At 35.0% G+C, this 15718-nt stretch overlaps 1 protein-coding gene and 1 pseudogene across 2 annotated transcripts; one reads left to right on the top strand and one right to left on the bottom strand.

Annotated features, from left to right (window-relative positions):
• Nucleotides 1–5296: 5296 nt before the first annotated feature.
• Nucleotides 5297–6816, bottom strand: LOC143448747 (coelenterazine h 2-monooxygenase-like; annotated as a pseudogene). The gene is made up of 5 exons (XR_013114479.1): nt 6753–6816; nt 6449–6669; nt 6142–6319; nt 5906–6079; nt 5297–5789 (listed from the first exon to the last, which is right to left on the bottom strand). The product of XR_013114479.1 is annotated as a coelenterazine h 2-monooxygenase-like (transcript).
• A 3781-nt stretch (nt 6817–10597) lies between these two features.
• Nucleotides 10598–15507, top strand: LOC143449767 (lysophospholipid acyltransferase 5-like). The gene is made up of 12 exons (XM_076950087.1): nt 10598–10702; nt 11478–11584; nt 12165–12258; nt 12497–12534; nt 12702–12809; nt 13478–13548; nt 13745–13853; nt 14095–14181; nt 14293–14459; nt 14562–14709; nt 15050–15208; nt 15285–15507. The coding sequence occupies exons 1-12, from the start codon at nt 10648–10650 to the stop codon at nt 15420–15422; spliced, it is 1281 nt and encodes a 426-aa protein (XP_076806202.1). The 5' UTR covers nt 10598–10647; the 3' UTR covers nt 15423–15507.
• Nucleotides 15508–15718: the final 211 nt, after the last annotated feature.

Raw genomic sequence — 15718 nt, 5'->3', positions numbered from 1 at the left:
CCATGAGTACCTCTTATGTTGTAACATGTTATTAAAAATCATCACTGTCCTTTGTGAGAACCTCAAATAACCAATAATTATCATCCCAGATTTATGATTGTCAGCAGACCAGTTTAACACATTGATTATAACTACCTTGTAACACATTAACTGTAATTACAGAAATATTTAAAACAAAGAGCATATGGTATTTTCAAAAGTTACCATGTCGTATAATGCTTAGGGGTGTTCGTAAAACCATGTGTACATAATTAAGCAAAGCCTTACATATTTTTCAAGTATGTCGTTAGAGTGTTGCGATAGAATTCGCAACACATTGACACGTTATATCGGCGCGACAGCAGCTTGTAAAATTCCTTCGACTTGTATCATTAACTTTCGGAAATTGCGGGGTATGTCCAGTGCTCGTTAGGTAGTTAGGGGGTAGGAAACATGGTAATAGTCAAGATGTATCAGTTACACCATGATAACACGGCTGTCACGGCAAACGGTACGAAATAAGTGACGACATCGCCGATTGGATTTTGACGCAAAAACGAGTGAACACGTTTTTGATTGGAATACAGAGTCGCAAATCTTGATTTGAAGTGGACTGCTGTAGAAGTTGGCGCCGACTGGACGTTATCCCCACCTCACGCTGCTAATTGTTTGCAAGCCTGCAACGGATGTTTTTGTGAAGTCTCTGCGTGTGCTATCGGACTTTTTGGTCAACGATTTTAATGTAAGTAATCAATCTGCTTTTGCTGTGGCCCCATTACTGGAATACATTATGAATACATTTCAACTGCAACACTTTCCAAATTGTTAACATCCCTCTGTTTCCAGACTTCAGCCAGTCCCTTGTGCCTTGGTTAGTATAATATAATACAAACGGATACCAGATAATGCAATTAGTTGCAAAGCGGCTTCACTGAACACACTGATCCTTATCCTGTTTCTTAACATCCTGTTAAGTGTCGTGGGATTAAGTGTATAACACAACGAGGCGGTACAAAAAAGCATTAATGCCTTTCTTTTGTGAATTTATGCGGCGTTTACCCAAGGTGTTAACTATTTGAAAATCGTTTGGATCGTTTTGAAAATACTCGCAATCGCTCATGCATTTTTTATTAGCTTTTGGAGTTGAATTTTCTTAAACAAACGATACATTTCTAAAAGAATTAAGTTTGCTTGAAAATCCCCAAAAGTTCCGAAAGATTTTTGTCCTATTTGTTTCTGTTTTGGACATTTTGTCGTGGGAAAATTTACGCACTGCATCAACGTTCTGTAGCAGCGTGAAATGAGACTATATCAAACAACCTCTGAGGAATTTCAACTGTTGCAATAAATGTCGAGATTCCATCGAGAAAGCTATTCCCCGCTGCCCGTAATAATCCGCAATAAACTATCTCTGCTGGAAATGTTGACCGTTTCAGCAAAGAGCAATTTCATGGGGAGGCGGATAAAAGCGTTAGTCTATCTTAAATAAACAAAAAGCCATTAGTCGTGGTCGACGAACAAGACATGAAATTTTCTAAGCTCCTGGAATCCACAATATTTCTCACTGTATGTATGTGTTTTAGTTTATCCCTGGATTATGTTTAGCTGCATGGGCGATGTTAAGTTGCCATGAGTTCACTTTTTGTCGTTTTTATTTGCCATCACGCCTGATGTTCTAAAACAAACTTTCCAAAAACCTGTCTATGGTGTTTTTGTGTCTTCAGTTTAAAATTCTATGCTGTTTTATGTCTTTTGCAAAAATTTATTGTTATAGAAATCACTTTGTAATTTAATTTTATTGCAATTTGTCTTTATTTATAAACTATTCTTTATGACAAACTTTATTACCTGTGCTTTAAGAAAATAGTCAATAAAGTAATTAACACTACGTGCGTTATTGCCGTTAATTAGCGACCAATATCGTAAAATCATTTTACTGCTGAGAATAAAATCATTAAAACAAAATTAAAAAGTGAGAATTTGGAAAAATTTATCAAGTAACTTCTTATAATTTTTTGCCTTCAGATGAATAACATCTTGTTCTTAAATAGAGTGTCACAGTATAATAAACTTGCAATTAGTAAAATAAAATTTATACAAACTGTAACATTTGGAAATAACTGATTTAATGGCTTGGTGTTTATAATTTTGCCGGTCCAGTAGCATGTTGTTGATGTTGTTTTTGACCAAACGCCGAATGACGAATGGGCAATTAATTTCGAGAAAAACAACTTACTGTACAAAAGAGCGATCTAGATGTAAAATCAGATATCGAATATTAATTGAAAAACAACTGAAGACGCCGCGTGAAGATAATTAGAGAGCGGACAGTGAGATCGTTAGCCAAGCGGTAATTAGTCGGTCACTGCACGATCTTCGCCAGCGCCAAGAACGGTACCTGGTCAAGAAACAAAGGCACAAAGCAAACTGGTTATAATTTGTTTGTGAAAATTTTGTATCTGTCAGCGTCAAGCCGATAATTAAAACGGCGAACGGTCAAACAGTGCAAGTATAGGATCCCTACGGGACTTTTCGCTTCATTGTTAGCGCGTACGTCTGAAGCAAGTTAAAGTTTCGACATTGTTAAAAATTCTGAGCGTTTTAAAGAAGATTTGTTAGACTATTTTTCAAAAGAGTTGATTTGTTCCGCAAATTTAACTATAGAAAGTGTGCTTGTATAGACTGCAAATACAGACCTCGTGCAAAAAATAGCCGATATGCTTTGTATACAAACCAAAGCAAATAGGCTTTGATTAGTTTATATGGCCAGTTTCTGTGCAAAACATTTAACGCTAAAAGTTTAATCAGCAGAAAAATAGAACATTGAAACATTTATTCTCAGCAATACATTCCATAATTATCTAAGTGACTTTCTCCAAACGTTTTGTAAATTCATTTTTTACCTGACCAGCAGACTAGTATATACATTCGACAATAAATGATATAGTAAATGGTATTCTTTATAAATTCTATCTAAATATAGCCAGATTTAGTGCTGCTTTATATTGAACTTACAGAATATTTAAAGTTGGTACAATATTTGTGAAAAGACTTTTTCCAAAGTTTCTACAAGAACAAAACGCTTTGTTAAGTTAGTTATAATAAACCTAATATACTTTAGACGTATAATCAACAGTTAACTGTTCCCTTGAATATCGTTACACACTCAGTTGTCGATTGAATGGGCACGCAGTTTGCAGTTTACAATCATCTATAACGATTACATTGTATCAGCATTAGAACATATGGTAACGTTGATAACACGATTGCCCATGGAGGAAAAAATTGAAAGCAAAAGGTCAGATCCAGTTATCACCACGTAATGCATCATACATCGTATGACTTACGGGCTTACATGCAAACACGCTCAAGCATTTCTGCATCCGACAACGAATGCTTTTCTCAGATTGTCCAGTCGATAAATCAGTCAATGAGGATGTGCATTGCGCCATAAACCGTGAACGAGTTCGGGCGTCGTCCAGTTTTTTGTCACGGTAGACAAATTTGAAACCTTTGTTTCAAAATGCGAAACGTTTGTCTAATATCTAACAAAAGATTCGAGCGGGATTTATGCCAAATTCAAGCGGAAGCCGGGCGCACCTGTCATAACATAGAGCCTATACGTGATTTTTTCAACCTAGAGCTACTTTTGTTCGCCAAGCAAACACCTTGTTTGATGTGTGTTGGTTAAACTTTCAAAGTTGTCGGACACGAGGGAGAAATTAAACGACATAAAACGACTTGGTTTACATTTGTTTGCAGTAAGTAAATTTAAACGTTTAAAAATTCATTTCACTGTGACAATCACTATATAAATGAAACTCTAACAAAACAATTGAAATTCCAATCAAAAATTCTTTTCTAAGTTCAAAGTTTCGCTGTCAAGATCAAACGAACACTGTCTATTAATATTAGAGGCCGAATCTTTTCCCAAAAGATCAATCGCAATCGATAGAGCGTGTTAGTGGAACGCGAGTCAAGTGGCATTATATCGTTTCAAGTCGCAATAAGAAGAGTCGTGAGTCTGCCCGGGGTACGCACATAAAGCCATAAAGCGACTATAACATTGAATGCGCAGGGCACTGATTGCCATATTGTGTTTCGCTTATTAGGAATTTACTTCCAAGCACGTTAACTCACGTCCAGCTGCGTAGGTTTATTGTGGTCAGTTTCTACTGTATTATATTGCACCAAAAATTGGGTCACTAAATCAAAGGACTCTTCCGATTGCCATTGGAGAGGAACTAATAAGCAATTCTTCAGCACCGTTCCTGGTGTTTAACACAGAAAAATGAGGTATGGCTTCCGTTGTTGCCCAATAAAACTATATTGGCAAAAGAAGGTTTTATCTTTCTTCAACCAAGCGGAAAACGAGCTTCTTGTTGTTGGTTTTTTTAAATATTATGTCGTAGTTTATTTATAGTTATACGAAGCTACCAACAATCTAGTAGCTTATTAACGTTCTCGATCAGAAATAATTTCCCTGGAAATGAAGTTAGTAACATAATTTTCGACTAAAACTCATGTGAAATTATATTTCTTAATCCAGATCCTATGTATGCTCGGCTTCAAAATATATATTCAATGGGTATTGAACTCTCAGACTTTGTATATCGGAGTATAATGTTTTCAATTTGCCATGACTATGCTAAAATAGGCTAAAAGAATAGGCAAAAGTTTATATTTATTCAGCATTTTCAAGACAAATGATTTTCATTGAAATATACACAATTAAATCTCGTGGGTATGTCTTGCAGTCATTTTGGTATAGCAGCGAACAAAACAGCTACAGTTTGCAACAAAGCCCTTAAAAACGCCTGGAAAAGGTTATAGCGCCATACCGCGGTAACTCTTTAAAAATTGTAGTTCCGTTTAAGATTGCTGATGCTCAACGGAAGTAAATTGGTATAGCTTTCTGTATACGAATCGCTTTAAGTTTATAATATTAAATCTTTTTAATATTAATTAACTAATATAAAACATCTTTTCTGTAATTTATGGTTTGCAGCAGAATATATGCTAAATTCACTTATCTTTTAACAGCTACAGCTACTTCTTATTTGAAGAGAAACAAAAAAAACTGAATATCCCACAGATTTAAACGCATTCTATTTCGTTTGCACATCAACACAATCGCAAATGTCTTGTAACAGATGGACCTTATTGGGAAGCCAATTTTCTTAAACGTTACACTCTTTAGACATAAAAAGTTTCCAAAAGATTACCGCAAAATGACTCTGTTTCCAATGTCCATATGGCTATTCTGTTTCTAACTTTACAAGTTATACCAACAGATGTTGACAAATATTGGGATTTTATTGCGTATGCACGTCAACACAAGTTTTAGCTCGGACTAGTTACTGCAAGAAAGAAATATTTTTTTAGTGTATCATTTGACCATTTGTAAGGTATGTTCTTGAATTACGTTGGCAGCAGCATCAACATCGTTTAAGCTATCAATAACAGAGCTTGTCAACTTAATAAACATTATAGTCGGTTAGAAATCATTGATGCAGCCTTTTTGAGAAACTAATTACATCATTGGTAAATCAATATGCCATCGCCTTTGACGTCATTAATTAAAGACATCTTTAAAAAAAATTCTTGAGAGCAACTCCGATCTCATCCGGGGAATCCTCTTGGAGGAAATGCTTCCCTTTGACCTCGTTGATTTGGCCAGTCCTTCATCTTCTTCATAGCATAGGAAGATAAAGCTCTGGGATTGGATTTTATGAAGAGCTTTGGCAAATCAACTGATGAGGAGAGATACTGATACCAGCTCCTTGCAAACTTCACTGCATTTTCGGGACCTTAAAAACATTTGGTATATTATTAATTAGTTTTTGCAACTTTTTCTTCTAACTGCGTAGGCAAAACGTTGTTATGAGGTTGTTAAATTTACTGTAACACAAAGTATTATGGGCACCTTCTCCTTCAACTGGAACCTGTCTGGTCCAGGTCAAAGTGGGCCGACGGGATTCGCCAGGTTCGAGGTACGGTTCCAAGTAAACCTTCATTTCTTCCTCACTCAAATCTCGGATGATGCTCATCGGTAACATCACTTCGGCCACCTCGTTGAGCTCCAAAACCATCTCTTCTCCTGCAAAGATGAAAAAATGGCGTAATCAATACACGTTGCATCCAAACGTCATCTCGTGCAACCTTGTGACGATCTGAGAGCTTGAAACATTTTCACGCCATTTTCATGGCCCTCCATTTGATCCCAGACAAATGGGGCGACTAGACTCTCCATGTGACTGATGGACTCAACCCGACCCTGGTTTAGGTTGGCCCAGTGAAAACCTAATGCTGATCCCCAATCGTGAACCACCAGGTTTACCTTCAAATTTAACGTAGAATGAGCCAACGACGCACCATAGATTGTTTAAAGAGGCTACAATTAGCACAGAACAACTTGGAAAAGAAAAATTAAAACCTTTTGAAAAACACAAGAAAAAAGACTTCAAACCTTCTGGGGCAAGTTGACAGAGTCGAACCACTTGGAGAGATATTTTTAATGATCTTCAAACGTGTACATTGATCCTTTGACCTTTGGTGACTTTCCCATTCCTACAAGGTCAGGTGCAAGACAACGAGCACTATCTTGGACGTGGGGAATGATACGTCTGCATAGAAATGATGACGTAGGGTTTCCATGAAGAAAGATGACAGCACGTTCGGAATTTTCTTCTTTGAATTGCCAAATCAATTAAAACAATATTTTTGGGAGCGCTTTTACGGTACTCTATGCCTTGTTTTAGATACCATCATACTTGTATCGACATAGTGCATTGTTGCGTCAAGCACAGCAATTTGCTTGCTTGGTAATGAATTCATCTTATAAAAGAAAAACATAACCTTTTGCTGAAAACTTTGTTGAAATCAATTACTTATTTAGTTTTCTCTTCAGACTTTCCCTCACTACCAAAAATACTCCCTTTCTAATCAGCAACACTCAAAGGTTTTCTAATTGCAAGCTTTCTGCGAAGAGAATGTCACTTGTCAGCTGCCTTTGGGTCTTTGGCGGACACTGTTGCACATTAAACCGTAAATCGGTTATAATATGTTTTATAACTGGGTTAGTTAATGATCGTGTTATTACAAGTTTAAGTTTGAAGGTAATCAAACAGCTTGTTTACTTTTTGTCCGTTTAGTTTGCATAAGCGCACGTTTATGGGAACTTTAACATGAGCAACCGAGTTCCAAACCTGTATCGCAACTGTAGCAGGACTTGTTTGTTGTGAAAGTTGAATGTTAGTCGGCACAATCCATTAAAAACTGATGTCGATGTTATGACAATTATTTTTCTGACGTTATGACCATCCCTTCATTAAACGAACGCTTTCGATTATCCGAGGAATGAAATTGTTTCTATATAAAGACACCTTTGAGGATAAATTCCAGATTCATTCATCCAGACTTGTTCAAGATATAATGATCATCAAATTTTTCGTCAGCAATTTATGTCACAGATTGAAACGTTTTCAAGTCGCCGTTCCAACACCGTTTGTTTTCTTTTTGTTACATATGTTTGCTACTGCACGGAAGCATTGTATGTGTCTGCTGTTCTAGTTTTTGAACGTTTGTTGTGTGCTTAGTTCAAAGGCGGCAATAGTATGGCAAAGTTACACTTGCAACCGGTTTTCTACGTAAATGAGTTATAAATGAAGCAGTATGCATATTTAGCAACTTAAATCTAAAGAATACGGCTATAAGGCTGATGTAGTATAAAAGTTGAAACGTCAAATTGCTGGCAAATCTTTTGTGCCAGCGCTAAAAGTCTTCGATCGTTATATATTTTCACTGCTGGTTCATTGACTAACGTTTGAGGAGAATAAAACCACAAACATCATTCAATGATCTTTTAGCAAATCTTCATATTAGTCAGGGCTTATTTATCATAAAGTTGATTTATCAACTATTGCTCATTTCATTACAGTTAATTTGCTAAAAAGCCGTCATTATCGTCATTTTGGCCATTCGACTTATGACGTCGAGATTATAGAAAAATGCATATCGATGATAATTGATAAGTAAGCATTATAGTTGAAATCGTTCAACCTGAGAAACAGTATTCGTGTTATAATCACAAGGCCCAAGATTCGCTAAACGTGTGGAGAGTAATAAAATGCAGGCCTATAAAATTTCCTGTCTTAAACAACGATGTGCACGATTTTCATGATATAACTACAAACGTTTACCTGTATCACCCCTTCCAGTCTAACTTGGACTTTCATCAGTCTGATACTCAAGCCTGTGTCTCGTGATGTTATTCTAGTTTTTAGTGGAATTGGTATAAATTACGATGTCAATAAAATGAACATTAATATGGACACACTTTGTTGAGTTGAATGCAAGTTAAGCAATATCAGAATTCTGGCTACGAAATATTTCACGACTGATAGATACGAGACTCATTGAATATAGCCAGAACTACTCAAGCAACAGGCACGAAACTACAAACAACAAGTATAACTTAATACCAACCGAAACAACCAAAAGATTACAAACTTTATCTGACAATATTTCTTTTATTGAAGCGATTTTGATATTAGAAGTTAAAAAATCCCACAACCTATATGGTAAAATTACTCAAAAATAATAATAAATTAACTACTGTAATTACATAATGTGCCTATATCTATTTTGCAAGGGGCCTTTATCATCTTTTCTAATTAAGTTGTCTTAAAATTGTGCTCAAAATCTAAAACACATAACTTTAACTTTGTTTGAGTTGCATGATTCATCGAACAGAAAGCGATTAAGCTATTATACGTTTCAGCAGCATCTAAAATCTAAATGAATCAAAGTGTAGTAAATCTATAGACCTAATACATACATAAATAAGAAAAGTTTTAGGTTTTGTCGATTTAAGATTAGCTTAAGTCACAGCTAAGGAAGAACTTTGCTGGTATAGGCTATTCCGTTTTAATCGCTAATAGCTTTCCAAGATGTCATCTGATATGTTTGTCCGCTCAACTCGTTTTTATGTTTCATGATTCTTGTTTGTACGCAGCAGTTAGGCAAGGCTTGGATTAATCTGCTCCATGGGTATCATGGCGAGATCAAACGCAAACAATTTTAGAAAAAAAAGATATTTTACATTTCGGATTGCCTGCCAAGTGTAGCATCATTTTGCATATCGCCTGTAATTTTAGTTGCAATGACGTAGCAGTGTTTTAATGTTTTTGACGTATTTTCGCATCACATCCGCAAATGCTTTATGTATTTCAATTTGAAAACACTCGTCAAGGAAACCCTAAAATTTTGGTATGCGTTTCCTCTCTCGTGTTTGTATACATTTAACAAAATATTTCTTTTATCTCTTCCTTTTGCTGCATCTGACAGTGAGTTAATGATTTTGCTTAGTTTTCTCTTTTAGCATTTCAATTCTTTATGTTGCAGTGGAGTTGATAGAGTAAACTGAAGTTTTATGTGCACGCTTTAACTATCTCGTGAGTGCTGACTCAGCCTTTTGCATAACGACCTCAGTACATCCGTTGGAAGTCTTTTTGGTAATCTTAAAAACGACCCTTTGCAACATCGGCTCAGCAGAGGCTGTATTCCGATTTTAATGGTTATTTTGCTCTAAAAACAATCGATTTTTCAATTGAACAATTTTTCTCTACAAACAATCGAAAGAGCCCAAACTAGGAAGACAAATTTGCGATAAAATTTTGGCAATATATGTTATTGAAAATCCTTTCTCCCGTATACTTACTTCTTGATGGCCGACTTGTTTTTTGATTTGCCCTTTAAGTACATAACAGAAATATTTTGCACTAGTAAGGACTAATCTAATTTACAGTTGGTGTATGTACACTGGTGTATGTACTGTAGATGCGAAGCTGAAACTTTCTGAGGCCAGTTTGTCTGTTGGCTCTAGCCTAACCCGGTGGGCTACCAGTAATTAGCAACTTGTATAAAACGTAAGGCTACTTGCGTCATTGACTCAAACGCCAGCACTCCAGCATGTGGTTACATTGTGGCGTCATGATTGCTGCTACCTCTGTCATAAATACATAGTGGTAAATACATTTGACAAACATTTTCGTCAATAATTTTTTTTCTGTCAATTTACTGACAACTCCCCTTCGATTTAAGGTTAGCTTTTACTGTTATTTTCGCCTTACTGTAAAAATCAGTGGATATGTCAACTTTTTCATATAAGTTCCCGGTGGTAACACAAAGATAACTGCAGATATTTATAACAAAACGCAATGAACAACGGGAATACGGTGGTTTGAATCTGCTAACGCTTGTAAATGACGACATAAATCTTTCCTTTTTTATTCGGAACATTTGTTATATAGGCTCTGTAGTAATTTCCAGTAAGTTAATTGCGTCCATGGTGTTGTACCGTATTACTGTTGTTACCGTATTACTGTAAGTTTTCAAGATGTTATCATCAACGCTGTCAGAAGTTTTTAAATTAGAAGAAGCTGCTGTAAAACTATTGCTGACAGTTTATGCAGCTTTGTGAATTTCTTGCACTTTCTAGTTGTGTTCAGTGTGTATGTTCGTGCAACTTTCTGTTTCAAGGTTTAGGCTACTAGTCTACATTTCCTTGTAAAGTGCAGTAGGCCTAATGTAACCTAGTAGGATTATGTTTCAGGATATGTCCTTTCGTTAATCCATCGCACATTTTTGTTTGCCGCACCCAAGACTATGCAGCATATATATTTCACATTTTCTGGTATAGGATTTCTTTACTGGAATTATGGTAAGTTTTGCGTCAAAGTTGACCTTAAACATATCTATTTTTGTCGCCTGCACGAAACATTTTACTATTCTGTATTCACACAGAATCCAAATATCGGCATCATTCGCATTGTGGCGTCATCATTGCCACGAGGTTTGTTATAGCGCCAAATTCGCGACTTCAGAGAAATATTTTGTGCACTAATTGCTTAACCATCAACTATTATTGAATTTGAAAAGCGCTTTCTCTAATATACTTAATGACAACTTTTCTCTGAGGCAAATTCAGCTTGTTTTTGAACTTGTCTCTCACTTTAAGCAGTGATCATGCCATATCTTTGACTGAATACACTATATCAGCTACTAAATACACTATATCAGTCTATGCTAAACCGTTCATCGCTGCCAAACGTGAAGTTTCGCAAAAAAAACTTTAATAAATCGGAAGGGGTCGCCAGCAAAAATATTTGAGAAGCCTTGCTGGCCTACACAATGCAATGGGAATATTAATGCGGCAGGGTTGCCGTGCGGTCCAATAGCACGTACACCTCACTATTCAGTATTCGCATTCGATATCTCCACATAAAATATAAGTCTCACAGAGATTTTTCGTAACCGGATTTTACCTTTCTTTACAGTTTCGTTTAGCCGAATGAGCGATCTGACTAAGTTAAACAAACATAACATACGTTCGAGAGAAATATCCTGCGGTTTCAGCCTAAGTCGTATATTTGAAACGATTTTACGAAAGCAATTTATTTTACACTATACACCATTATATTCTTTGTCTGTTATAGGTTGGGAGGTTTTGCATTCTTTACTTTGTCTTAGCGGGCAATGGTTCATCTTCCTCATAATGGGAGGGAGTGTTTATGCAGTCACAACATCATTTACGTTTCAAATGGTGGGTAGAGATGTCTATGGTAGTATTGCAGTAACAACAATAATAATAATAATAATAATAATAATAATAATAATAATAATAATAATAATAATAATAATAATAATAATAATAATAATAATAATAATAATAATAATAATAATAATAATAATAATAATAATAATAATAATAATAATAATAATAATAATAATAATAATAATAATAATAATAATAATAATAATAATAATAATAATAATAATAATAATAATAATAATAATAATAATAATAATAATAATAATAATAAAAATGGTGATAAGTTTATTATCAAAATATCTCTGTACCAAAACAATTTTAACCAGGATCCCCTAGACTAGAGTTATGGATGAATCTGATGACCCGTGTACGCCAGAATAAGTTCAGTTAAAGAAAACCAGCGAAGTGATCTATTAAATCGTTGTTTTTTAAGAACTTTAACGAAATATTCACTTTTTAAAAATACAACGTTCTGATAGAGCCGGGAATTTTGCTGGTTTACTTGCTTAAAGTATAACTATATGAATCAAGTTAACAGTTGTTAAAAGTTGACCTCTTTGTGTATATACAGGGTTATTTAATTTGGGGATACGTGTACTCTTCCACCACAGGCTATGACATAAATTGGCTTATACCCCAATGTATTCTTACACTTCGCATGATTGGTAAGACGACCATATTCAATCATATGCTGTTTTTATAAGAGTTTTATAATTGCTTCACCTACTTTCCAGTTCGTATTCCGGTCAAACCAATAACTTTATTTCATTTTCGATTTTGGACGGTTTTATTTACATTTTACTTTAGTATTGATTTAATTTACTCTATGATTTACTTTACTTTACATTACTTTATTTACTTTAATTTACTTTTAAAATTTACTCTGTTTTCTTTTTCCTTTAGGTTTGGCGTTTGTTGTTTATGATGGTCATAGAAATGAAGTGAGTTATTTCGTAACAATTAACCGTAAACACTTGAATGTTGTTCCAACAAACAATTAGCACGACTTAAGTTATTTCTGCCTTTGTGAAACTTTGCAATTGGTACTATATACAGAAACTGTGTTTTTTATAAGCGGTTTTTTATTTTTTTCCTCTTAATCTTGTAGACCGATTTGTCGCCTGATCAGAAACAAAGAGCTATAAGAGATTTCCCGTCATTGTTAGAAATACTTGGCTATAACTACTTATACTGCGGTTATCTAGTTGGACCACAGGTGATAAAAATATGTTATGCTTTTACTGCTATCTAAAAAAGCTTAGTCTCGATCTGGGAGCAATCATGTCAAATGTTACAGTTGTATACTTGGCGCAGCCAATTTCTAGCTTCTTCACAATGCGGCAAAAATATTTGGAATCCTTTTTTCAGAGATTGTGTATTATAAGTCTAATAAGTTTAGATTAAATACTTCAGTTTTTCCATTATTTGCTTGCAATGCGTCCAAACTGTGCAAACATCGAACTTATAAGGGAATTCCGGGACACTGCGTTTTTATATTTTCAGTGATTTCTTGTTAAAAATCACTATTTAGAAAACGGTGAAATTTTAAACGTTAGAAAGTTAAAAATTTGCATCGGAGCAATTAAATATTAAGAAACTTTTTCGTTTGTAGCTTGCATGTTCTGTTTTCTTCTGTGTTGTTTTGAATATGACATACGCGTACTTTGCATAAACATTACACGATTTTGTTCAAAACTGTGCGTTAAGGTTCTGTATTTATCCACTTAAGAAATGACCACATTGCTGGTTTCTCGGTGAATTTCAGTGCAAGTTAAGAAGCTCTGGAAGAAAATAAGTTTATCTAGCTTGATGTTTATGTTAACAAATAGTTTACTTTATGCCTTAATATACAAAACTGGTGAACGACGTCCGTTTGCATTACAGTATTCTCTTCAACGAGTTCGCGCATTGGTGAACGGTGAACTAACAGATAAACCAGGTCAAAGACCAAACAGGTTTGCTTTGCTTAGTCATCGCAAGTTGATCACTTTAGTACAGCATATCTTGCCCACATGGTGTCAATAGAGAATATGCTGTTTAGCTCTGTACTCTTTCTAATGATAAGTATTTAGTGTAACTTTCTTTCTTTTGGAGGTAATGTCATCATATACTGTACAGTAGTTACGCGTATATGTGGCAATTCTTTTATAGTGTGATAGCAGGCTTTAGAAGAGGGTTAACGGGGTCAATCGTACTAGGTGTGCAAATTTCTATTGGTGGCATTTTTTACCCATATCACTTTACAACAAGTGAATTTCAGGTAGCTTACTGGATATTTGTAAATATTGTGATAAAACATAACGATATCATTGAAAATACCTTCACACATGGCAGCTGCTTTTATATACAAGTGTGCGTAGCTTAAAGAAATATAATGTAGGCCTACAAAAGGAAATTCTAAAACATAAACAGGCATTATAGGTCAATATATACATATCGGCAATATCTGCTATAATGTCTGATCTTTAATGTCTAATGTCTCAATATCTGATTTAACACAGGAGTCAGGACTTTTTTATAAAATTGGTTACATTGCTGTCACCGGGCATAGCGTTATGCTGCGTTACATATCTATCTGGATAATAAACGTAAGTATTTCTGTCCAATCCGTTTAGTGTTTAGGTTTAAACTTGCTATATTTATCTTATGTATTTAGTTGATAGACCGTAGTTAGGTCATAATCTTTCGTTCCATAACAGGAAGGGGCTTGCATTATTTGCGGCTTGGGTTACGTAGAAGATGGCAGGACAGGAAAGGTAAGATGGGACGCTGTTCGAAATGTTACCCTCCATAAGTTCCTGTTCGCTCAAAGCTTTCATGACGTCATTAATTCTTTTAACATTAACACCAATGAATGGGTTATGAGGTCAGTATTACCACTTAATGAAAGGAACTATCATAAATACTTATATGTGGTTATGTTTTACGATCCGTAACATAAATTTATGTTATGATGTGGAATTTACAGATACGTTTTCAAGCGATTACGATTTGTTGGTATCCGGACAGTATCTCACCTATCAGCACTTACGTTTCTCGCTGTATGGCATGGCTTGCATGTCGGATACTTCACTTGCTTTGCATACGAGTTCTTGACGATCACAGTCGAAAAACAGGTTGGCATATCGAAGAAGCGTTTTTATTAATATAATAGAACAGCTTCATCATAGAATTAAGTTCAAAATGACGGGAATTTTAACATCAAAGGATTAATACGTATAAGTTTGCGTATACAGTATTCTTCTCTATTTGCTATAACCCAATTTGTATTATTGTGATGGTCTTATTCCAATATTTATGATTTTGTTCAGGTGATGATATCAGTTCTACCGCTATTTATATATCATTATAGGCCTACGCGCTAGATAACTTATACACTGTCATTTTAGTTAACGCATATGGCCATATAAGCTAACGTAAACATTAATTTCTTAACACTTGTTAAATAATTTGCAGTTGATTACGTTTCTGAGCAATCTGTGGTTGGTAAAGCTGCTGAAATCGGCTCCGGCTTTAAGTTGGATACCTAGCGCCGTTGGCTTCATATACGTTCATTCTTTGTTAGGCTACTCTTCAATCGATTTTACTTTGATGATTTGGGAACGTTATCAGCCAGTACGTTTTAAATGTAATATAGTTTTTATGGATACATTCTACAAGAACTTTTGACATTTCCTCTTTCTTATTATAGGTACATGCGTCCGTCTATTACCACGGCCACATTTTCTTCGGGATGTTATATGTCTTACTAAAACTACGACCTTTTTTGTTGTTTAAGAAGACGTCATCCGAAATGACCGACAACGTTACAACGAAAAAGACACTATGATTTTAGGTTAAAAATTGCTATAGGCCAGGTTTAGATAACTTTTTATGGGTACAATTGCATTTTACGTTGTAATCCAAAAAAGGACTTATGCAATATAAAGCGCTTCACTTTTTATAGACAATATAATTATTGTAGCGTACAGAAGAATTTAATTACATTCAGGCCATTAGCATATCTCATAGAAATTAAAACTTAGTTGTGAAAAAAACAGTGGAGACCTTTTTTTCTGAAATACTCGGTCGGTACAGAAAATATCGGTCCAAATGAAAACCTAAAACCGATTCTCGTTTACTCAG

This window comes from Clavelina lepadiformis, chromosome 3, assembly GCF_947623445.1.
Source record: "Clavelina lepadiformis chromosome 3, kaClaLepa1.1, whole genome shotgun sequence".
Classification (NCBI taxonomy): Eukaryota; Metazoa; Chordata; class Ascidiacea; order Aplousobranchia; family Clavelinidae; genus Clavelina; species Clavelina lepadiformis.
Note: the sequence above shows the minus strand (reverse complement) of the source record. Positions and strands in the feature narration are given on the sequence as shown.

Excerpts from the sequence above, each read along its gene's own strand:
- LOC143449767 (XM_076950087.1), top strand. The coding sequence starts at position 10,648 with ATGCAGCATATATATTTCACATTTTCTGGTATAGGATTTCTTTACTGG. Across the intron at positions 13,854-14,094 it reads TTACAACAAGTGAATTTCAG|GAGTCAGGACTTTTTTATAA; the intron begins GTAGCTTACTGG and ends GATTTAACACAG. Across the intron at positions 14,182-14,292 it reads TATCTATCTGGATAATAAAC|GAAGGGGCTTGCATTATTTG; the intron begins GTAAGTATTTCT and ends GTTCCATAACAG.